A 25791-nucleotide genomic window follows, 5' to 3' on the forward strand; every position below is an offset into this window, starting at 1 on the left:
CTGTGCGAATATTTGCGATTCATTTCTGTAACAATCATTTTGGAACTTTGTTTGGGCCTTTAAGTTCTTTATTTCTTTTACTAATTGTTAGTTTGGCTGGTGCATTACACAAAACATCCCGCATATCGTGTGAGGCAAAGCTACCAACGCTAAGCCGAGGTTACCCTTCGAGATAACTGTGTCTGCCATACTGGACCCTTCTCGGCAGGTTGTGTGGGAGCACAGCAACAGCTCACCTTAATACTCTGCCCCACAACAGCCAGTCCAGTCAGATCCAGAGGACAATAGTGCGAACACACACTATGATCCCATGCTGATCCACGGAATGACAATTACTCACAAGTCAGCCATTTCAGAGCCACCAAGAAATTAATTTTTCCCTTCCTAATGGAAAGGCATTAGATAATCAGTACGAAACGAATTCATTTCTTTACATTACATTAGTATGCGTATTCACATTTGCTCGTATCTCTCTACTGTATATATCATTCGCCAAAGAAATACATTTCAATTGCATTTTGGTGCTAAAATTATCAAGCATTTACCGCTTCCTACAGCCATCAGTTTCTTCTCCGCTGTCATCTGGTTCTGGGTTACCATCTGAATATTTATGAAGGATTGAATTCAGAACAGAAAGTATTTCTTGCTCTGAACTAGAAGGCAGCAGCAAGTTCAGGACCTTGTATATCATTTCCACTGGTACCTTGGCCCGTTTTGTTAAGTAAGAAACCATCCTCAGCTCCTAAAAGAAAGAATTGCAAACACTTGATTAAAAAATATTAGAAAGAATGAAAATATAAACAGTTTTGAAAGTGTAAAATTGATAATATTTAGTGTAAACATTCCAGATAGGCAACCAAAAGAAGCACCGACTCAAATGTTCACACCCTACCCCATCTTTTTTCCTTTTCATTCATACATTCTTCTCTCCTTTTGCCCCTTTCTTCCAGTCTTTCTTTCTGCTCTCTTCACTCATCTCTATTTTTTTTTCTCTCACCTCTCTTACTGCTTATTCCATACCCAAAGCCCCAGCCCACTCCTGCCTGCAGAAATAGTTGGAGGCACCAGTGGGCGGCTGTACCCTTCAAAAACTGGCATCTGATGGCTGCAGCCACTCTGGGAGTGCTGGATAAGATAAATGGCAATATTGGCATTAGGTGAACTCAGTTTAAATAGGATTTTCTTTTACAACTTTACAATACTGAAATGTTATGTACAGTGTTTCACACTAAGGTGTGTTTGTTCATTTCCCTGGTGTCTGTTCCTTTCCAAAGTAGTCCGAATTTTGTAACATCCCATATGTTCCCTTTGCCCTTATTGAAAGGGCAGTAGGGAGTGGATGTAAGAGAGCAAACAGCTTAGTTAGTCCGCACGGGGACCATTAAATACCCTTACAGCGGGCCCTAACCCAATTGTCTAAATGATGTAAATAAAGTGTCAGAATAGCACCGGGTTTATAGCCACCTTGGGCCATATTACAGGACGTGCCATGGGGTCACAACAGGGATTTGTTTCATGGGTCCATGGGGCACTTTAGTATCATAGGTGAGGCTACAAATGCTTGTGCAACCCCTCCTACAACAAGGATTATGCTGGTGCAGGACAATGACACTGTGGGGGCAAGGCAGCCCACTGCATAGAGTTGGTGCACCCTTAAGGGGTTCACAAGGCCCCTTAAGGGGTTCACAAGGGCCCAAAGGATCCAACAATCATCACCCTGCGCGGGGGGGCGGGGGCAAGGAGGGCTGTAACAAACTGCACTCACCTGTAGGGAGATGGCTTCTCCTTCTTCAAACGGAGGCATTTGTGCCTTCATGGAAAGACTGATGTATGGCTTCAAACCCTGACTGTCTCTTTCACTAACAGAATCTCCTCTGTACAGATACAAACTGTCAGAGTTTAGTGTTTTGGGTCACTGCACCAGTCTGCATTGGGTGCACCAAATTAAGGGTGCACACTAGCGCAATGCACCTGGCACAAACAGTGCACCGATCCATAAATCAGATCAATGGCGGCGCCGGTTTTCAGCACTCCAGCAACCTTTCTGTTTAAGCTGCAATAAATGTGCGCACTGGTCACTTTCATTGCAATATTTAAATGATAGAGTTGTATAGGTATGTTTGTACTCTGTCAATTTCTCTGTTTTAGGCTCAAAATCTGTTCACCCAGCTCCTGTGAAATACACAAATCTTCCCATGGCAGTGTGATGTTGCAGGGGAGCTGGGTATGGGTCATGTTACTAGGCTACACTGTTTAGAATGTGGAACCAGCATCTTATGAATTGATTGTAAGCAGCAGTTCAGTGAACAGCTGCAGGACTTTGATGCTGAATGAGGTCTTATGTATTCCTTTGTACTTAATTAACCTGCCACCGGATTTATTACTATTGTAAGGCTGCGCTTCTTTACATTTGGCGGCGCTTGGAAGAAGATTTGAACACTACGTGTGCTGGATTTCTACTCTACACTGGAAGACCTCAACACATCCTGTTCATCTTACTTTGAGTCCGGTTTGGTGATCTGCTCGATCAACTTCAAGATACGAGCGGGGTGCAGGGGAGAAATCGCCACACTCGTGCCATTTCTGCTGCAGTGACTCCCCTTTGCTTGTTTGTGCTCCTCGTTTGTGCCCTACTACTCCGGAGACTCACCATCGCTCCTCTGGTTTCACTGCTGGGTCCGTGAGTAGAGACAACGTTTTTGTAATTTTAATTTTGGTGACTGTGACCCTCAAACTCAAGGGTTGTGTCTCCTCGCGAGCTCTGGTGCCAAGCCTTGCACAAGTACGAATACACTGCAACAACGTTTGTGTCTCGAGCAGAAGCGCATGACTGTGCGCATGTGCTAACGCTCCCGACCTTACGTCAGCTTCCAGGAAGTTTCCTCGCTGTTAACAAATCTTAACCCAAGAGCTGGTGCGAGACTTCCTACGTCAGCTAGCTAACATAACAGCTGACTTTGACTGCAGCGCTGTTACACGATTACTGAAACACGCTTCAGAGGATATAATTCATTTTCTCCGCTGGTTGCAAGGGTCGGCACCTCCACTAAGTGTTGCCTCACTGTTCTCGGAGCAGGAAAAATTAATAATAAATTGATAATAACATCTTTATTATCATTTTATTTTTCGTAGCTATGGAGCTGGGTATGGGCAGTGTGGGGCTAGCATCGGAGCCTAGGAGGAGTAGTTTGTGCACAATAAGTGCGTATGGCAGTTTGGCCGGCCAACTTGGGCAGGCCAAGTAAATCATGTGCACATCGCATGTTCTCCACCAGGCTATAATACACAGCCTGGGTGGAGAACATGTACAGACTCCCTGTCCCCATTTGAGCATCAAACCATGGTGCTCAGACTAATCGCAGAATTGTGATCGGCTTAGGTTAGCCCGTGGGCCTCCTGCTTCTGTGACTCACCAGGAAGAGAAGCAACAATGGAGGAGAGATGGCAGCTGTGAGGAGGTAAGTGTTTATTTTGGATTTTTTGTCCCCCGCCATCCTTCCCTGCCCCCACCACCCCCGTTATCTGCTAGCCGCCACAGGTGGTTCCCTTGGCAGGGTAAAACTAAGGAAGGGAGGCTTGGCAAGGTTAAAACTAATGAAGGGAGGTTATCATAAGGGCTCAATGGGCTAAGATAGATTAATTGAATGGGTTTAATCAGGTTGATATGTTTCATGCCTAATGATCTAGCAGGATCCTCTGTGATTTAGAAAAGATCCCTATCCCCACCTAGGATGTGAGGTGTAGTGCCAGCTACTCCCCTATAGGAAAATATCTTTATAAAAAGATAGTCCAACCAAGATAAAGCAAAGAATATAGAAGCCATTAGGCAGATCTGTTTTAATAATACATGGTAAGTTGCTCCTCAAGTTTTGCACACTTATCTCGAGTCTCCTAATGGTAGACATGATCATGCTATTATTGGCGCTGACAAGTCGCTGCAACTTGAAAAGTGCACAAACAAACAAACAGGCCATGCAGGTGAACAAACATGAAAAAAACTATGAAAAGACTTGTTTTAGGACTTACAACTCATAATACGTACTGGATCAAGGATCTTACCCTTTAGGTCAATCAGTAACCCTTAGGTCGGAAGGAAAGGTTAGCCTAAGCACAGGCTAGACAGCTGTTGGAGAACTAATGCAAATCTGCTTCCACGACCTTCAGGAACAGTGAACATGATTTCACTATTGAATTGGATTTTTAATAACTATTACAAATAGTAGGTTATTTTTACTTCTACCTGGCCTCAAGCCAGAGGTAGCAATATTAATATTTTAATTTGCACTCCAATTTTCTGTATAGTCTGCAAAAGTGAACAATTTTTCAGGAGCCTTGTCACTGCAGGGCCATGGTGACATTAATTTCCTACATGTCGCTCTTTTAAATATTATGTGGGCTACACAGCACACATGCGGGTCACATATTATTACTTAAAAACGGAGGTCTTTGCCAGTCAAAGAGAGTTATTTTGAAATGTCGCAATGCAGGTTTTACGTTTTAGCAGTCAGAATACAAGAGTAGGTTTAAAGTCCTGTTTTCTAGGCACACTCTGTGGATGGTACAATAGGTGCTGCAGTCCATAGCTGGCATTTAACTTCCAGGCCCTGGGTGCATTTTCTACACCATATACTGGAAACATATAGGCAAGATAAATGAGCCAAAGAGGAAAAGCCAATTTAAACATGTTTATTTGAGGAGCACATTTAGTCTTGGTTAGCACGACTGACGTACAAAGAGTTCTAAAACCAGCAAAGCAGATATGGCAAAAATTTGAGGTAAATCACTCAAACGATATGCATGCCATCATATGTGACTTGCAATTACCACTATAACAATGGTGGCACTTTTGCTTTAAAACTTGAAAAATCCATATCTCCAGTTCCCTTTATCAGATTTTGGGCCTGAATCACAAAGGTAGATTTATATGTGTAGATTTACATGTGTAAATCTACTACAGCACCTAAATGTAAAGCTACACTTTTCTGCTATTCACCATTTCCAAGTGTCGATTTATACCCCAGTACAGACTTGCATGTCTCCTTTCACAAGGGACCTCCTACATGAGGATTTATTAGTGTAAAGTTACTACTAGTAACCTACTAGTAACTACTACTAACCTTACACACTACTAGTGACCTTTACTACTAGTAACCTTTTACATGCGTACAGGGAGCTCCATCACTAACACATATCTTCCTTTGGAAAGCATTGGAGAAATGAATAAAGTTTATCATATATAATTTTGCAAAATAAATAAATCTAGATCAATCGATAATAAGGTACACACACTTTTAATGTTTAAATAATTGTTTATGGTAACATTTTTTCCAATAGGGCATAATCTAGTAGAGAGAATTGCAGTATGTGCAAGCGGCCATACATTAACTTACTCCAAGGCTGGGCTACTATTTTATCACTGCTGGGTGTGTGGTCACTTTAAAAATGTAGTTGATGAATAGTAATGGGCCTACCACTTGCAGGTTGGGTGTTTTCCCTCCCTAAACCTCTCCATACATTTTGCTACACCTCACTCATTTTGTAGTAAGTATTCCCCATTTTCCAGCCACTCATTGTCCCTCCCACATGCTATACTGAAAACCTGTGCTTAAGAGTTCAGAAATATCTGCGACTGTTACAGATTTCTGTACATAAAAGAGAGCAGAGGAATAGATGCTGATTCTGGCCGTCGGTTTCTGAATAGCATTTTGTATTATGTCAGCATTACTACTATAGGTCTACTTCATGCACTACAAAATGCAGTTTGTGAATAGGCACCTATTTGTTTGTTTGTCTTTTAAAATGCATTTTAAAGTACTTTAGCTATTGTACAGGGTTGATTTTTTAACTCGAATTATGTTTGGAACTGCTTGTACCTCACACATTGCTTTTTCCATTGCAACCAAAGGTAGAACAGATATTCTCCTAGACCTGTGCTGTGACATAACTGGTATATGTTTTATTTAGGAAAGTACCAGGACCCCTTCCTAATTAATAACTCATTCATGGGCATTCAATTTAAAATATGAATTTAAACATGCTGATAGGGTCATACTCTTTCCTAACAATCTATTAAAGCTCAACTGGAAAGTAAACACCAGTGGCACCAATAACTATATGACTGCATGCTCTCCAGGACAAAGCAGCACATTAGAATCGTACTGGGACAATTGCTGTTAGATACAAGCAGTAATGAAGCCTAAACAAGGCCTGTTCTTGAAAATATATGCTTTCTAAGATACAAATACATTTATTAGTGCACCAAAGTTTGTGTGAACCTTTTCCTCAAATCCACACAATAGGCTGTGTCTGTTAGCCTGCTGATATGGAAATACACTGTAAGGGAAGCTGGAAAAGAAATAGGAATCAGTTGCCTTTGACAGGTCTGTCTGCTTTCAATGTACCAAACTGTCACATCAACATGACAGTGTGATAAGATGGTTCACAAAGGACAGGAAGCGAGAAAAAAACTTAGGATAACCTTTAAAAGCTCAGCGGAATGCACTCCTCAGACATGTGCTGTCTATGCTGAGCAGCACAGAGTTAAATCAGACAGAATAAGATGTCAATTCATGATAGCCTTATCCCTAATCAGCAGAATTAGTAAGACATCACCTTAAACCGCTAAGTAATAGGAACAAATGATGGGCAGACACTGACAGTGATAACTGATCATCACACTGACGTAAATATATTTCAATGGCCGCATATATAACCTACTGAACTAACAGAATGCAATCCAGTAGGAAGAGTGCATGAGGCAAAATATCTATCTAGATTCATGTAACAAGTAACCGAGTAATATGTTCTCATAAAACATGGGATTATGTAATTCTCGTATAAAACCCTGTCTGTGATTTCTTTATAATAGGCAACTTGTGATGCACCCAGATGCCTATTATAAGGAAATTACATAGCTACTCTACTGTAATAACTTATTACAGTTAAGTTCTGATGTCAAAAAGCTTGCTGTTGGAGCCAGAAGTGGAGGGGAAAGGCAGGTCTATGTATGGAGCATAATTAAAGCAATTGTTTAAAGAATAAAAGCAAATTGTTGCTTTTTCTTTGTTTTGCTCTGTTTCTCTAATTGTTCAGCGACTAGCAGAAAGGAGATATTTAATGCAACACATTTATTGTTTGCACTCCTTAGGTAATTATAGAATATTTCTGCAGGTTTCTACATATGCTGAGCTACTTTGCATTTTGATTTTTTTTAAAAACTAATTAATAATAACTATGTAATAAATTGATTATATCTTTTGGCAATACATTTATAGCTTTTTGAATGTGGTCAGTTTTGCACAGAGAATCGTTTTTTGTTCTTCATATTTCCAACGATGATCTCTTTTTCATATGAAACAGCATGAGTACCATGTATTTAAGATTGTAGAAAAGATGATGGCGTGACCCTGTAATATAATGAAAAAAGTATGCCCTGCAGTTCATGATAAGGTTATTGCAAGTTACCTCGGAGTTCCATAACCTTATGAAGGAACTCCGCTTTTGGCCTCATTCCTCTATTTGGTCATTGATCTCTTTGGTGACTTACAATATCTCTACAAAGTACAGGAGAGAGTACTTTAACCCATAGATTTTACCATGAAGAAGTTCTGAGAATATAATAAACCACAAAAAGTAAGGCCTTGCCGGCTGAGAACTTTGCAAAAGTCACCTAAGGAGAAATGGCAATAAAGAACAAGATTCAAACCAAAAATCTTATAGTTAATCTTATAACTTTGATCCTGACATCTGAAAAGTGGGATTACTCAAGAATGTCAATATGATGCCACAAGACTGAAATGGGTGAGCATTGCCTTCACAAATTCCTTGATAACAATAATAAAAATAATGATGTATTTGTATGTTTTTGGTACTATTAGAAAGAAAAAGACTCTTCTTGCAAACATACTCGATAATAGCCAATACTTGTGAATCAATCGTCAGAGCTTTTGAAAGACAGATTCATTTTACTATTACATTCCCAGTTGACAGTGACTAGGAACTTGCTGCTGTATTTTCAAGGGGGGGGCGAGGGGGGAGGAGGCATGTCTTGTCTGGCTGGGTTGAAACATGTTCTGAGAATGTCGGATGTGCTGCCAAACACAAGAATTCAAAGGATATATAACTTGTATGGGGGCATCTATTTCACAAAATGCAGCGCTACATAAACCAGGTACCTGTAATGTATGAGAATTATTTCTCATGCCCCTAATAAAGATGGGTATCATTTTTATTATTTTTTTAAATTTGTTTTATTTTAGAGTTTTTATATAGCGCTGGCCAGATCCTAAGGTATCAAAGCGCTTTAAAGCAGAAATGAGAGAAATAAAATAAAGGAGATAAAAGTAAACATAAGTGTTCATAAGTGTTCAAAAGTTGCATTGTGTTGTGCGTCCGAGGTGCGCCATTGAGGTAGAGAGGTAGTCTCGATGCATGAAAAAAGTTTTAGACAGAATCTTCCTCCGAGCGTCGGTGAACAAGGAGGGGATTAGGGAGAGGGGATGAGGTAGGGAGGGAGGAGCATTGCCAGGTGACTGCAGATTGGAGGCTTGTGGGTTCCGGAATTCAGTTCAGGAAGGCACGGTTGAGGTAGAGGTCTTTTAGGAGTCTTTTGAATTTTACAAAGGAGGGGGTAGTTCTGATATCAACAGGGATGGAGTTCCAGATTTTGGGTGCGTTTCCTGAGAAGGAGCGAGCTGCAGTTTTTTGTTTCTGTATTTTCAAGGGATGAGTAAGAGGGAGTTGAAACTCCTGAGGTTTCTAGACTGGTTGGCTTTCTTAAGTTTAGAGGCCAGGTATTCTGGTTTCCCTGTGTGCAGGGCTTTGTGCGTGAGGCAGGCAGTTCTGAAGCTAGCACTCATTTCCACTGGGAGCCATTTTAGTTCTCTGAGTGCGGGAGATATGTGGTAATATTGTTTTACCCCAGTGACGATTCTGGAAGCAGCATTGAGAGTTGTTTTGAGTGGCGCTAAGTGGGAGAGAGCTGTACTGAAGAGGACTGCGTTCCCATAGTCCAGTCTAGATAACACCAGTGATTTAGTGGCTTGTTTGAGGTCCATGGGTGGAATGTGGGGTTTGATTTTATTGAGAAGCTTCAGATTGAGGAAGGCACTCTTTGCGGAGTTCTTGATGTGGTTGGTCATGGTTAGTTTGTGGTCAAGGGTGATTCCTAGTCATTTTACTAAGCTTGCCAGTTTCCCGTCGAGAGCATCGATTGCTTTCAGCCACTCTACGATTTGCGTGTTTTCTTCCTTATTGGAGATAAGGAGGATTTCGTTTTTTTGCTGATTGAGTTTAAGGTGGTATGTTGATAGCCATTGTTGAACTTCTCTGAGAGTACTGTTGAGTCTTAGAATGTCATTAATGGAGAAGGTTTCCAAGTAGATCTCGGTGTTGTCTACATATAGGTGGAAGGGGATGTTGGCTTTCTTCAGAATGGTGGTGAGGGGTTCCATGTATATGTTGAACAGTTGAGGAGAGAGAACTGATCCTTGGGGGACACCTCTGTTGACGGGGAGTAGGTCGGACGTAAAGGATTTGATTTTTATCCTTTGGAAGCGATTGTGAAAGAAGGAGGAGAAACAATGAAGGACCACTTTGTCTGCACCTACTCGGTCTTTGAGAACCTTGATGAGAAGATTGTGATCTACTGTGCCAAAGGCTGCCGACATGTCTAGGAGGATGAGTAGGCAGCAATGGTCTGTGTCAAGGGAATTGAGGATGACATCCACGATGTTAAGGATTGCGGTTTCGGCGCTACAGCCTTTCTAAAGCCCGATTGGTGTTGGTCTAGCAGATTAATATTGTCAATATGTTGGTTCAGTTGACGGAGAACGCTTTTTTCAAGGATTTTGGCAAGGAAGGGAAGATTGTAAACAGGTCTGAAGTTGTTCAGGTCGTTGGTGTCTAGGCCAGGCTTCTTCAGAAGTGGTGTGACTTGGCCGACTTCGAGGCAATCTGGTATGATGCTGGTTTTTAAGGAGCTGTTTATGATTTCGCACCAAAGTGGTGCAAGGGAGAGTTTCAGCTTTTTGGCCATTTGGGAGGGTATATGGTCGAGTATGTGGGATGAGAGCTTGGAGGGGGAGATTAAATTGAGAATCTCAGCTTCAGGGATGGGGTCGAAGGATCTCCAGGTTTTTGTGGGGCGCCAGCTAGAGGAAGTTTTGATTGCTGGGGCAAAGTTGTTGCCGCCAGGATGGTAGTTGATGTCACGTGATAGTTCAATATTGATGATTTTGTCGTTAAAGAAGTTGTCAAAGCTGTCACATAAGTCTTTGGAGGCCTGGATTTGAGTAGTAGAGGACTTGGACGTTTGTTGTTTGATGATGTTAAAGAATTCTTTTGGTCTGTTTTTGGCATTGTCAAGCGTGGTGCAGAAAAAGTTGGTTTTTTCATATGTCTTTTGTACTTTCTTCTTGCTGTTTTGAGTTATTCGCAGAGGCTAGAGGAGGGATTCTTTCTCCAGAGATGTTCTGTGGCTCTAAGTTGCCTCCTTTCATCGTTGATGTCCTTGTTGAACCAGGATCTGGAAGGGATGTTCCTGGATTTTTTCAGTTTAAGTGGGGCTAGTTGGTCTAAGATGGAGGACATGGTTGTGTTGTAGTGGGATGTGAGTTCTGTAGTTCAGAGGCCGTCGGGGGAGATGGGCAGTTCGGATACTTATTTTTTCTTCTAAGTCAACTATGTTGATATGTGTTAGGTTTCTTGACCATGTAGGGGGGTCTTGGATGGAAGGATGGCACATGATTGGTTGTGAGATGTGGAATAGGATTAAGTGGTAGTCTGACCAGTCGACCGGAAGGATGTGGTCTATTGTGATTGCATCGTGTTGGGCGATGATGGCACCCAGGATTGCCCCTTTGCTATCAGTTTCTTTTAAGCAGTGCTGGATAAGGTTGTTGGAATGTAGTAGCTCATTTATGTTTTGTATTGGCGAGCTGTTTTTATCATTCCAGTGGAGGTTGAGGTCGCCCATAATTAGGTTGTTGCTATCGCGGAGAAAGCAGTGCGCAAACAGGTCTGACAGGTGTTCCGTGAACGTGACGGAGTTGCCTGGGGACGGTATAGGAGATGGCAGTGTAGTAGGTTGCTGTTACTGGTTTTGATGTTGGCAGTTAGGCATTCGAAGGAGTTGTGGCTGAAGGTATCAATTTCGGTCACTGAGAGGCGGTTTTTGTGAATAATTTCTAAACCTCTGCCTTTTTGGTCTTTTCTATCTTTGTTGATGATAGAGAAACCCGGGGGTACGAGAATATCCATGATAGGAGGAGCGGAGTCATTGAGCCAGGTCTCAGTGATGAAGGCTATATCTATGTCATGGTTAAGGATGAATTCAGCGAGCTCTGTGACATGTTTAGTGGCAGATCTGCAGCTAATGAGCATGCAGTTAGTACGGGGAGTCTTTTTTTTGGTTCAGTTGTTAGTGAAGCAGTGGGGATGTTGATGAGAGAGGCAGGAGGTCTAGGGGGTTTCGGAATGGAGTGCTCGCTTCTGAATCCAGTGATTACCTGAATCGTGGATTACAGGATGTGAGTGGAGGGGTGGTGTATGAGGAGGCCAGCTCGGTCACTTCATCACAGGACATAGCATCCATAGTTCTGTTCGGTCTCGGGCATGGATCAAGAGGGGGGATGAGGTCCGTCGGGGACGCGTGTCCTTGGGAAGACTACGGTGTGCGAGGTTGGGGAAGATGGGAGTGAGTGTTTAAAGGGGGCGTATGTAGTGTTGCGAGGTTGCTTAGGATGTGATTCAGGCCCTGTATTATAATAGCCACTTGACTTTCAATAAAGGAGAGCCGGTGGCCCGACTCTTCTTGAGGGGGGTGGGTTGCTTCTGGGTAGGGTCTTCTTGGCAAGGAGAAGAACCAATAGTGTTGTGCTGTCTTCTGGTAGTAGTTGTGCTGTCAGTTTGGGTTATGGGATAATGCGTAGGGTGGGGGGGCCATGTTGTGGTAGTTGTTTTCTTTTGCAGGTGGATATAGGCAGGTGATTGGGAGACTTGGAGCGTGTATTGAGGTCTCCCGGTAGTGTTTGGAGGAATTTATGCACCGGGGCTGTTCCGGAGGATGGACTAGTGCAGGAGGGGGTGCCTTGTTCTTGGCGGTAGAAGTGTTGGAGGAGGTTAGAGGTGGAGCGTAGGTGATTGTGATAGCGGGAGCCAGAATGGGGAGGGTGTTCTGTTGGGGGGACTGGTTGTCCGGGTAGACGGGGAGCGTTGGGAGGAGGGCTGTGCATGGGTGTTGTTAGTCGACAGAGAAGGGAAGAAGAGATCAAAAGCCTCAAGGTGTGCATTGTTAGCTTGAATCAGGACTGTGCCATTGGAGTAGATGGTCACAGAGGTGTTTCCACAGCGCAACAGGTGATTAGGGGTAGATAATGATAGTTTGCAGCTGTGGGGAGTTTTGGTGGTTTTGGTAATGTGAAGTTGTGCTCTAAGGATGGAGTTCCAATTGCTGGGTCTTTCCGTGTGAAAGATGAGGTCCATTTTTACTTGCCCTTCGGCAGAGCAGTGCTATATGTCAGAAAATAGTGATTCAGGGTATTGCCTGATCAGTTTGTGTTTGAGAGTTTTTTGTTATGGGGGAGAGGTTGGGAGGGAGAAAGTCTTCACTCTTTATTACAAGAGTAAGTATTTTTCACATCTTTTTCCACATAGAGCCAAAGAGGTCATGGGCTCATCGTCTGTAGATCCAACCACTGCTGCAAGCAGCAGTGTGAATTGGAATAGGGCCTTGCTTTCAGCCAGGCCTTAGACACACCAGTGTATGTATCGAACTCTGACCACCGCACTCCCTTTTCAGTTGTGACAGCAAGGGGTGGACAGTTGGGCTCATCTGCAGAATGGCCAAACGCATCTGGATGATCTATGCAGTGCTTAATTTGAGCTGGTGGTTTCCGGTGCTGGGCACGGGCACTTAATTATCAACACTGACGCTTGTGACAGTCTGCCGGAAGGTGGTGCACTGTCTGGCTAATTTAGAGATGACCACAACAACAGTTAATTATTAATTTAATTAAGATTACAAATGTCTATTACCTGCCGCTTAACCCATTCTTATGACTTTAGGGGCCTGCAATAGTCTCAATTGAAACACTTGTAGGATTGTAATGGTTAGTAGTTGTGTTCTTACTATAATTGGTAGCATAGCAGGGGCAATGTGTAGTGGAAGCTGCAGTGGCCTTCTGAAGAGAGCCCTGGCACTTATTTTTTTCACAAATTAAGCACTGGATCTACGCATCCTAACAGGCCCCACAGCCAACAATAGGCCTCATGACAAAACTTTTTTTAAAGTATAAATCATTTACAACTTTCGATTTCAAGCTTGTCATTTTTTATTTACTTTACAGCCTGTGTTGCACACACATTTATTTTACTCTAAAGACAACCTGTGTCTTACTTCAACCACCACTATTTTCTATGTCCTTCAACCTAATTGACTGTGGTACATCATATGTATCACTATTTCTTTCCCTTCATAGAAATAATGAATTCATTGACACACAACAGCTCGCGAAAATGGTGCCCATCTCTAAATACTAAATGGTAGCCGAATATTCTCAATTTTTAGGAATTTGCGAGCTTAATGCCCACTATATTCATTGTATCTAATTTTTTGTAGCAGTATGGAGTACACAATTATGCAGCAAGGCTTTCTCAACTATGCAGATAAAAATACAAACTATGCAGCACATCCTCTGGCACTGTGAGTTTTATTCTTTGTAGCTAGAACTACATTTTGCGTGAAATGGGCACATTTTGCAAATTTCTAGACAAATTATGCAGTAAATAAAGCAAATCCATAATAAAGCAATATATGCTGCAGCCACAAAATCACATAAATCTTCTGGCTCTCTCCATTGTCCGTTGCTTTATCAATATTTATTCATGAAAGGTGAAGTTAAAGATTTTATTTGCAATCAATGCATATTTTAGCTGCAATTTGACAAAAAATCTTTATAAGATAACTAGGCCAAAGTAAACAAGGAATATAAAAATACAAAATGGCTAATGTGTAATATCGTCCTATCTTGCCTAATTAGGATTCTGGCGACTTTTACAAACCATAGCCTCATGGTTTATATCACATTACCAGTCTCTCTTGATGGCAATATTGGACCATATTGCACAATTAACCATCATATATATACTTTGTATAGCAACACAACATATTAAACATATGTACCTGGTTGTGCAATGCCTCCAAGGACTCCATTTCCAATGTTTCCAATTGGTCTTCATTTAAGGCACAACTCAATTCTTTCTCATGAAGTCTGAAACAAATCAGTTAAATAACTAAAATCCACAACCAAATTTTCATTTTCGGTTTCAAAACACTTAAAATATATGCATCATCTATGATTTGGAGATACCCCTCCTGTAAGCTGCTATGTGAGGAGTTAAGAGTGGAGGGGGAGCTATTTTTCAGAAATACAAGGTGCATGTGGTATGTCAATGACCAAGACAATACTGAGAGAATATATTTTGAATTCCTCTTACAAATTTGGAAGTAAAGAGGGTGGTCAGAGGGTGAAAGTATGTGGTGGTAATGACTAGACGTTAAAGACGGTCTTTAGATGTGACCAGCCTATATAGCTATAAAAAAAGTTTCTTAATAATATTTTATTTTCAAGAGACACCCTCACCTCTGTACCCATCAGCTCTGACTCCCGGTTCCTTCCCCTGTTGCACCCTCATGCACTTGCCCCCTATGACCGCCACTCCTTCCTGTGTTATTCTCAAGTTTTAGGGAAGTTACAGCTTTCAGGAGGACACTCCTAACAATACATGTTCAATGAGAGTCAAGTCCAACTAATGTGTAGACAAGGGGCCACCTACATGATACAAGAACACAGCTATGACTATGCACCAATGGTACTGTTCTTCCTATGCACTCTATGGTGTTTCAGTAGGTTGTCAACCTGCACTGCTATAACCTCATGTTCATATGTAAAACCTAATAAAAATAGTTTAAAGGTAGTGACTTGCATGGCGATGTGAGCGGACGCGTCCTGTCGGAGCTCCCGCCGTTCCCCGCTATAACGAGCTATTAAAGCGGAGTCGGAGGGCTTTAATTCCTCTCCCGGAGCTTTTCAGCGGGGGCTGCTATGATCGGATCCGAGGCCGGTTGGGTGGTTTGCTCGGAAGGCGGAGGACGAGCGCTTCTACAGGGCGCCGATCGGAGATACTGTGGCTGGCCCTCTTTCTGCCGCGATGATAAGAGGGTGCGCGGAGGAGCGGAATCCCCGCCGCGGATCAGGCGAGGAGGATCCGCCATTTTGCTGTGTCCGGCGGCCGATGATTTCGGCCCGGGGGCCGGATCCTAAGCGCTGTGGACATACCTGCAGCTCCAGCCCTGAGGTGCAGAACGAGGGGGCCCAGCGGGCGGCTCCTCTGTGCGGCGCGAGCAGTGGTGGAGCAGCGGGTGCCTCTCTGGGCATTGGGACTCGCCATTTTGTGTGCTGCAGGAGCGGCCTATGTGCGCTGTGGAGCTAACAGGCCCTCAGAACGCTGCGGGGCGAATTTGTGGTTCTGGCTTGGTGTATGGCGGCGGAGGTTGCCAGCGGCCAATGGGGTCTGGGGCTCTGGACGGCGCCGATCACGACAGCACGGTGTGTTGGGGCCGGTCCGGACCCCCTTACCCCCCCTGCGCTGATCTGCCGGTTGCGGTGGTGGAGCGGAGCCCGCAGGGAAGCGATCTGACGAGGAGTGAGTCCTGAAGTCTGCAGGTAAGCGATACCTTCCCCGGGGCTGTGGTTGAAGCGGTCGGAGTGATCCATCATCTCCAGAACCCTGGGAGACCAGACTTGGGAGGCCTGTTGATCTGTGTGGGGCCCCCTGGAGAGCTGGGGGGAGATCTGTTCCCCGCTTTACATCGGGGCCCTCATTGTGGAGTAACCCGGCCCCGGGGGTGTTTGGACTGACATCTCAGCCCTCGTGGGAGCCACCGGTTGCGGAGCCTTGGGCCTGAGCGGACTGGACCTTGAACTGCCTTCCAATAGTTCTCTTTCTGGCCTGGGGCTGTGTGGGGCGGTCAGGTGGGGCACAGCGGTGGTCAGTGGAGCGGCTGACTACATACCCTCTGGGACACGACTAACTGGTGTGGGCATTCCTCCTGGAGGCCTGGACCCTTATTTTTTGTGAAGGGGGCCCAGTCCTGGTGCGAGGCCAGAGTCTTTGGTAGAGGGGGGGGGCCTTGTTGTCTCCCTGCTCAGATCTTTGCGGAGCCCGCCTCCTCTCCTAGTCGGCCGGGGAACTGCCTGCATTCCCGGCTTTGACAATTCTTCAGTGATGACGCGCTCCAACAAAGGCGGCAAGACCGATTCGGCGGCAACCCCCAAGGACAATACGGTTGTGGCCATATGGGGCAAAGCGGGGGCGCCTGCGGCAGATGAAGGTCCATCCGGGGGTGCCGAGAGCTCTCCGCCGGTCACTCAAGCATTCATGTCCTCCTTCATGGTTGAGTTGAAAGCGGAGATAAGCTCCCTGCGGTCCGAGGTTCACAGCTGTGTGAAGGAGCTTCGGAGGGAGGTGACGGACCTTGGAGATCGAGTTGATGGGCTGGAACGGAGAATGGACACGCAAACGGAGGACCAAGAACAACTGTGGCAGTGCCTGGCGGCCCTCGAGGAGCTGAACATCGAGCTCCAGATGAAGCAAGAGGACTTGGAGGATAGAAGTCGGCGCAACAACCTCTGCATCCGGGGCATTCCGCTGGGAGAAGAAGGGGAGGACATCATGGGCTGTGTGGCGCAGCTTCTGCACGAGGTCTGGGGATACGAGAACGCTTCACCCCCAACGTTGAATCGAGCGCATCGGGTGGCCGCCCCAGCAGGTAGGCCGGGACTCCTGTCGGATATCCTGACCAGGATCCACTTTTTCACTGAAAAGGAGGTGATCTGGAAAAATGTCAGTGACAACCCCAATCTGAGATACAACGGCCATAAGATCCAAATCTTTCAGGACCTGGCACCCAACACCCTTAAGCGATGCCGCGCATTCCGGCCGGTGACTGAGAAGCTTCGAAGCCTGGGCATCACTTACCAGTGGGGTCACCCCTTCGCCCTTATTTTTCATTGGGAATCGAAGCGCAGATCGATGAGATCCTACAGGGAGGCGGCGCAGCTCCTTCGCCTGCCAACGACCCCTCTGCCGAGCCCGTCGCGGGCACGCAGACAGAGGAGTGAGCCGGCGGGACCGGACTGGGCATCGCCGTACCCCCCCTTACGGAAGGATTCCCCCCTTCACAGGCCAAGCAAGACATTATAGCCCACATACGATCCCTGGAGGGGATAAGGCTGAGCTAGAGGAGGGCCCCCTCCCACCTTGATCAATGGACTGTCTCTTTCTTCGCCCATGCTTCGGGGGAGGGGGTATACCCCGGATCCTGTTGGGCTCTGTGTGGGGCGAGTGGGAGCAGAGAGACTCCTTCCTTTCACCCCTGACTCCGACTCTGTGGGCTGTGGGGATGGCAGGGGCTCCCTAGTGGGATTCCCTTTGAGACTGTCACAAACCCCTTTTTGGTTTTGACCTGCCCCTTAGGGAGTGACATCCCGGAGAGCGTCCGAACCTGTGGGTGTAGGATGCCCTGTTACGGGGTCAGTGTTCTGCGGCCCGGTTGGGCGCGAGTGTTTTTTCTTGATGGACGGGCCTTGTGGCTCTTAGTTTCTTTCCTCTCTCTTTTTATCCTGCTTGATTTCCTACTGCCCTTTCTTTCTCTTTTCCTTTCTTCTTGTGAGGGTCTGGGGAGGGGAGGTGGACTGCAGGTGGGAGGTAGGGAGATACGGATCTGGATTGAATGTGGGCGGGCTGAGTGTGATATGACTGTTGAGCGGATCGTGCTAGGCTTGGCGTCACCTTGGCGTGGCTGTGAGTGTGGCTAGTCCTCTGAAGATCATGACCCTCAACGTGAAGGGTCTTAATTCGCCCAACAAGCGCAAACAGGTCTGGCACTATCTCCTGCGGCACATTCCAGATATCATTTTCTTGCAAGAGACCCACCTTCTACAGGCTGACACTGGGCGCTTGACTCACCCCAGATACCCTCTTCAGTTTTGGGCAGTGGCGGACACGAAAACAGCAGGAGTGGCGATTATGTGCAGGGCTGGCATCAGGCGGGAGGAAGGAAGGCCCTTCCGGAGTGGCGATGGCCGCTTTCTTAGGGTGAATGTCGAGGTGGGACGTCGTCGCTTAACATTATGCAACGTGTACGCCCCTAATCAGGCGCAGGATCGCTTCCTCCGGGACCTCTTGCGGGATCAGATACCTCAGGGTGGCCCCTTGCTAATTCTGGCGGGAGATTTGAACATGGTGTGGTGCCCAAAGATGGATCGGAGCGAGGGCTCCTTCAGTGGGGCTGGAGCGATGTCCCTGGCGCTTCGCAAGCAGATCGGTGACCTAGGGTTGTTTGATGCGTGGCGGTATTTCTCCCCGGATAAACGTGAGTACTCCTTTTACTCGAGTGCTCACCGCTCCTACTCTCGCATCGATTATCTGTTTATGTCCCACGACCTTGTCTGGGATGTAGCGGGAGTGGAGATGTCTGACATTTCAATCTCAGACCATGCTCATGTGGAACTGCTCTTTCGGGCCCTGGGTGAGGGCCCCCCTCGGGAGCGGAAATGGTATTTGCCGCCAAGCATCCTTCGAGATACAGCAAATGTTGAGGACATCTGTGAGGCCATTACCGCCTATTTTGAGTACAACGACTTGCCCGAGACGCCTTTCCCGGTGGTCTGGGACGCCTTTATGGCCACGATTCGGGGGCATATTACGTCTCTTGTGATCGCGAGGAGGCGGGAGACGAGAGCAGTGGAGGATGGCCTGGTGAAGGACTTGAAGGAGGTGGAGGCGCAGGACCGGGGAGGCTCTACCCTGCAAACGAGACGCCGCCTGGCGAATCTTCAAGGCCAATTGCGGTTGCTGCAGACTAACAGGGCGAAGGCTCCCTCTTGGCTTTAAAACAGACACATTTTGAGGTGAGAGATAAGGTTGGGAGACTCTTAGCGAGGAGGCTGCGGGTCAGGGCTGCTAAGTCCCATATAGCGAATGTACAGCTACCTAATGGGTCCAGAGCGGCGACAGCTAAGGATAAATGTCAGGCGTTCCGGGATTACTATGCTTTGCTATTCACTGCGGAGACGCCGCCTCCTGACTTGGTGGAAGAAGTCTTGGAGCAGTATGGCGGGACGACATTGCGCCCCCACTCGGCGGAGCTCCTGGAGGAGTCGATAACACAGGAAGAGGTGGCCTCGACTCTTAGTGAGATCCACCTGGGGAAAACGCCGGGTCCTGATGGGCTACCGCCCTCCTTCTATCGCCTGTTTCAGGCTCAGCTGGGACCGTACCTTCTCCGGCTCTTCAATTCTTTCACTGACGAACAGGGTCCCTCTCCGGATATGGGAATGGCGGAAATAGCCTTAGTCCTAAAGCCTGGGAAAGACCCCACACTTTGTTCGTCATACCGCCGGATAGCTCTACTAAATACAGATGTTAAAATATACACCAAAGTGTTGGCGAAGCGGTTGGACCCCCATATGCCTGACCTGATTGACCCGGATCAGGTGGGATTTATACGCTGCCGTCAAGGGGCCGACAATGTGCGCAGGGTGGCCCACCTGGTGGGAAAGGTGCACCACTGGCAGATCCCGGCCTGCCTCCTCTCGTTGGATGCTGAAAAAGCGTTTGACCGGGTGGACTGGTCATTCCTCCAGGCGGTCCTCTGCAAGATGGGACTTGGCCCAAAGATGGTCACTAGAATCATGGCGCCTTACGTTCCCCCAAAGGCCAGGGTCCGTGTGAATGGACAGCTAACGGAACCATTTAGCATAGGGAGAGGGACCAGGCAGGGCTGCCCTCTCTCGCCTTTGCTGTTCGCCTTAGCGATTGAGCCTCTGGCGGATTGGGTGGATGGGACCATAAAGTGGCGCTCTATGCGGACAATCTCATCCTCACCCTCAGTAAGCCCCGGGAGTCTTTACCAGCAATCCACTCTATGCTTTGCCTCTTTGAACGTGTCTCTGGTCTGAAAATTAACCACAGCAAATCCTGGGCACTCAACCTTACCGTCCCTAAACCCGAGATCGTCCCACTCGAGCAGATGTGCCCGTATCGTTGGACAGAACGCCACATTCGGTATCTCTGCCTACACCTGACCCCTTCATTAGATGAGTGGTCGCCAGTTAATTGGAGAGACTGCCGCAGATCGGTCCTTGAAGACCTACGGAGATGGAAGTCGCTAATACCATCATGGTTGGGTAGACTCAATGCGATAAAGATGTCCATCCTACCCAAACTCCTTCATTTGTTCCAGTGTCTGCCTACACCCATCCCCTTACATAATATTCGGAATTTGCAGAAGGAATTGACCAACTTCATCTGGGAGGGGAAGAGGCCACACTTCCCCCAAGCGCTCCTTATGGCACCACGAGATCATGGAGGGCTGGCGTGTCCTAATTTGGTGGACTAATATTGGGCTGCCCATTTGCGCTTTGTGGTTGAGTGGGGCATTAGAGAAAGTGAAAAGGGGTGGCTTCACATGGATAGGGCTGTAACCGGCCGTACCATCTGGGACCTGGCGTGGAACCATAAAACAGGGCCTTCCCCGAGCGCCTATTTGGCGGTGCCCACGAAGACAGTATTGGAAATATGGGACAGAATAGCGGTTATGTTATGTTATGTTAAATTTAATTTATACAATGCACGTACGCCCATGGGCTTCATGACGCTATCGAAACTTTTGGTAACAGCAACACAACAGCATAACAACATGAAAGTCAGAAAACTAATCTAAGGATATGCCTGTCTGAAAAGCCAGGTCTTAAAGGCGTGTCTAAAATTAAGGAGACTATCGCTTTGTCTCAAGGAGGAAGGCAGAGAGTTCCACAAAGAGGCGGCCAAGAACTGAAAAGAGCTACCACCTTGACGCTTCCTCCTAATTAAGGGGATAGTTAACAGATCTTTGTGAGGAGATCTAAGATTGCGTGAAGGGGTATATTTACACACCAGGTTGATCATAAATTTGGGGCCTTTCCCTTGTAAAGCCTTGAATATAATGCAACCGGTTTTAAATATAGCTCTCTGACCTATTGGTAACCAGTGAAGGTTAGCTAGACCTGTCCTGATAGATTGCCATTTGGGTAGATTATAGATAAGCCTAGCTGCCTGATTTTGGACATACTGTAATCTTTTCAGTTGCCCAGCTGGGAGTCCTAGATACAGACTGGTAGAATAATCTAGGCGGGACAAGACTAGGGCAATGACTGCTTGAATGAGGGCAGAGTGGGTCAACAAATGAGAAATTTTCTTAATCTTCGCAGTTGGAAAAAACTAGAAGATACAACCGTTCCAATCTGGGCTTTAAGAGATAAATCGTTGCTAAGAGTAACCCTTAGACTCTTGACAGTGTTGGATTTAGTCAGAGGGGCATCCAGTCAGGAGGCCAGAAGTGAGGCCCCCAGCTAATTTCACTTTTCCCAGGCAAGACCAACTCTGTCTTGCCTGGGTTAAGTTTCAAGTGGTTTAGATTCATCCATCTCTGGATGCGGCACATGACCTATTGAAATTCCGACACGGCATCAGGGGAATTCAGAGGAAATACCAGTTGCAGATCGTCTGCGTAATTAAAAATAGTGACCTTATAATATTTCAAAGAGTAAAGTAAAGGGCGCAGATACAAATTAAATAAAAGTGGAGACAGAGACGATCCCTGAGGCACTCCGCAGGTGGACTTTCTCTTGGGGGCTGTGAATGTTCCCAATCTCACAGCTTGAGTGCGGTTGGAGATAAAGGACTTCAACCAGCACACGGCGGGCCCCCTGAGGCCGGCATGTTCGACACGGTTCACCAAGATGGCATAGTCAACAGTGTTGAACGCGGCCGACAAATCCAGGAGTACCAGTGCCTGGTGGACGTCCCTGTCTGCGTTGCAACGCAAGGTGTTCTGAACTGCCAAAATCACTGTCTCTGTAGAATGACAGAGACGAAACCCTGCCTGATTGGGTTCTAGATATTCTGTGCTTTCGATAAAATTGGATAGACAGTTGGAAACATGTGCTTCTAGAATTTTTGACAAAAAAGGCAACAAGGAGATCGGCCTGTAACTTGAGGGATCATGAAGATCCAGGCCAGGTTTCTTGATCAAAGGGATCAACAGTGCTTGCTTAAAACTATCAGGTACCATGCCTTGTTCAAGAGATTTATTTAAGAGCGGGAGAATGCTTTGGGGGATAGCCTGTGCTATCTCCTTAATGATGTAAGGTGGACAAATGTCATCTGGTGAGCCTGACTTAACACGTGCCGTCAGTTCAGATAGTGTTTTGGAGTCGATGGGGGGAAATACATAAAACGTAGAGGAATTGTAAAAGGTGTCGGCTAGAGGTAGTGGGGTGTGGGAACTAGCGATACTCTGTTTGATGGTCACGATTTTCTCAAAAAAGAACTCGTTCAGGGAATCACAAAGTTTTTGCGTGGGTGCTATTGACGGGGCGGTTCGATTGTCATCACAAAGCTCATTCACAATGTTAAAAATATCTTTGGACCTATTCGTAGAGTTCAAAATTTTTGCAGAGAAGTAGTTGGTCTTATGTTGATGCAAGGTTTTTTGATAGAGTTTCCTTGCCGAACAATATATTTCTCTATGTTGTGACAAGTAATTTGCTCTCCACTTCCTTTCCTTTTGTCTAATCCCCAATTTAAGTAATTTTAGTTCAGGGGAAAACCATTTGTGGGCGTCATTCCCTCGTAGATTTGGAAGACTCACCACGGGGGCATGAAGGTCGGCTCCATGAAGTAGCCAGTTTGAGAGCACCCCTTCACTAGATTATGCATCCTCGCCCAAGGAAGGCAGGGTAGTGGTCAGGGTCTTTAAAAAACCAGGAAGGTCCAAGGACTTCCATTTACGGAACTCCTTGGCCACTGGTGGCCTGGTTTTGGTCATTTCTCCCATTCTGAGTGAAAAATGGATAAAATAGTGGTCTGACCAGATGCAGGGGAAATGGAAAGTGTGGGAATAGGTAAGTTATGTGCCCAAATTAGATCGAGGCTGTGACCTTTCTGGTGGGTGGGAACATGAATATGCTGGGTCAGATTCAGGTCTTCCAGTAGGTCCTTAAGCTCTGCAGCCTGGGGGTCTTCTCCCACATTGTCGAACCAAAAGATTAGGTCTCCTATTAGAATAGTTTTAGAGTAGTTGACGACATACGAAGCCAACTGTTCTATTAGGAGTGAGGAGAAGTTAGCCATGTGTTGAGGTGGGCCGTAAATTAGTACTAGTATCAGAGTCCCGCTCTCGGAGTCCAATTTAATAACTAAATTCTCAGTACCTGGGAGAACTAGAGGGGATAGTTCTCGGAACTGGTAGGTCTTAAGGATGATGGCCACCACTCCGCCCCCTGTTTTCACAGGGGTGAGGTTAGCTGTGAGAATGTAATACTCCGAAGGGAGTGAGGCAAGGATATCTGGTAAAGAGTTGGGGGTGATCCAGGTTTCAGTCAGCAGAAGGATATCCGGCTTCTTATGGGTCAGTAGAAGAAAGATATCCACTTGGTTTTTAATCAATGACCTAGTGTTTAAGTAAATACAACGCAGGTCGTGCGCTGCATTATGAAAAGGGCCACAGTCCGAACGTATGGGAGTATTATGTTTGGGATGAGCAATCAATGGAAGAGGTTTAAAAATGCCCAAGAATTGCATGCATTTTAGCGTGACTGATGGTAAAGGCAGTGGATGGCTCAGAGGTACGTAGAGGTCTCACGACCTTTCCTTCCCCACACACCCCTATTGAGGGCAACCCGTGGTTTCCGCCGGCATTCCGTACTAGAGCTTTTCGTAGATGGTCTCTGGGCGATTGTAGGGTCTTTGCAGACCTCTTTGATGGAGGCACCCTTAAGTCTTTTGCCCACTGCAGGGAGGAGTTTCGACTCCTGCCTGAGGCCGAGATGCAATACCTTCAGATGTGACACTAGGTCCTGACGGATGCAACGTACCCGGGGGCCACCCGAGACTTTACCCCGTTCGAGCGCCTAACCCGTTCCTGGGCCGAAACGAAGGGCTTTATCTCCAAGATATACCAGATACTGCAACATCCTCAGGTGCCGCCTTCACAGACCTATCAACAGCGGTGGCACACGATGCTAGGGACCGATATTACACCGACGCAGTGGCTTCGTCTGTGGCGAGATATCCCTAAAGTATACCGTAGTATACCGTAACAGGAAAATGCATATAAAATGATGACCTAGTGGTACTACACGCCCCAGCGCTTACATAAAATGTTCCCAACCTCTTCTCCCGACTGCTGGAGGTGTTGAGCTGCGCCTGGGGATTTCCTACACATCTGGTGGACTTGCCCCTTGATCACCGTCTTCTGGAAGGCGGTCCTGAGTCACATTAAGGGGGTCCTGGGGTTTCCTCTGCCTGATGCCACTAGTACATTGTTGTTGGGAATCAAACGTGCGAATCTGTTAGCTCTGACCCGGAGTGACTGGACTAAAGCTCTACAAATGCTGGGCTCTGCCAGACAACTCATTGCCCTGTACTGGAGGAAGACGGAGGCGCCCCCTATTGCTGTGTGGATTGTGAAACTCTGGCATGTCATTACTATGGAGTTACTCTCCGCTAGACTGCAGTCTTGCAATACACGCTTCAAGGCCTCTGGTGACCTATTTGAGCAAATCTGAACATGCGCGAAGCATGCCCCCTAGATTGAGAGCGCTGCATCTAGTGGACGATGCTGTGCTTCCTCCTACCTCACGCAGGCCTGTGGTGTGATAGCCCTGGAGCCTGTACTGTGGCACGTAGCGGATGCTTCTGCTGCTGACGGGGTCTGTGAAAACTCCTTTCCCAATGGTCCCTTCGCTGTTCTCTAGGTCATTTCTCTCCTCTTTCCTGACTCTTTCTTCTTCTTCTCTTCTGCTATCTTTGCTGTCCTATTGCCTTTTCCCAGGCACCTGGTTGTAAGTTGGACCACTCTGGTCCGGTAGTTCTCTTAGTTTTGGTTCTGGTCTATACTTGGCCCTAGGGTCTAGGTTTTATTGGCAGTGACTATTGGGCATGACAGAATGCTATGTCTATCTTCTGACGCGGCCGGCCCTATTGGGTTGTAGGCGGAACGCTGTGTATAATGCTGAGAAGCAAACATGCTTTGCAAGTTATTTTTCCTGCATTTCCTCTGACGCGGCCGGCCCCTATGGGGTTGTAGGCTTATCGCCGTGTATATGTCACCCTATTTTGCGTACTCCCTTCTTCGGGGGTGAAATAAAAACAGACTTTAAACTAAATAAACTGTTTTAAAAAAAGACCTATGTAGGATAGCAAGCATGTGTATGGGATGCTTTGCACTTCTAACTGTGGATGGACCATGATTGCCATTGATGCAATGTTATGTTCATGTGCATTGAAAAGGGTCATTAAACAACTGATTTAAAAAGTTGAAAAAAACAATGTCTTGAGGAAATAGTTTTTTGGGAATTAAGGCAAAACCGAATTGGTTTACATTCATTGTTGCTTTCAAAACGACATGCAATCCCTTGACAAGCAGAAAATATAAACTTACATCACAGAGGATTTTATATGAAAAATATTAGAGCACAAAAGCTATTTGGAGAACAATTAGTGCATAGTCAAAGAAAAAGAACGGGGTAAAAAATTATTCCTAAGTGGTCCCAGTGTCCATCAATGTAGCTCATAAATGGTTGGTGATTGAGGCCAGTGTCGAGAAGAAATAATATTTAACACTTTTGAAAAATCATGTTTGAAGCAATATACCCCACTGGGATGGATAGTGATTTTCATTCT

The 25791-nt window shown here is 46.1% G+C and overlaps 1 protein-coding gene across 2 annotated transcripts in view; it reads right to left on the bottom strand.

The window, feature by feature from the left end:
• EVC2 (EvC ciliary complex subunit 2) overlaps positions 1 to 25791 on the bottom strand; it is a 494903-nt gene that overhangs the window by 132490 nt on the left and 336622 nt on the right. For both annotated transcript variants that reach the window (XM_086964103.1, XM_086964102.1), the window contains exons 19-20: positions 14183 to 14270; positions 546 to 742 (exon numbers count right to left, since the gene is read on the bottom strand). In XM_086964103.1, the coding sequence (XP_086820229.1) occupies positions 546 to 742; positions 14183 to 14270 (285 nt within the window). The remainder of the gene's footprint in view (positions 1 to 545; positions 743 to 14182; positions 14271 to 25791) is intronic.

The sequence above is a fragment of the Lissotriton vulgaris genome, chromosome 3_2 (genome assembly GCF_964263255.1).
Source record: "Lissotriton vulgaris chromosome 3_2, aLisVul1.2, whole genome shotgun sequence".
NCBI lineage: Eukaryota > Metazoa > Chordata > Amphibia > Caudata > Salamandridae > Lissotriton > Lissotriton vulgaris.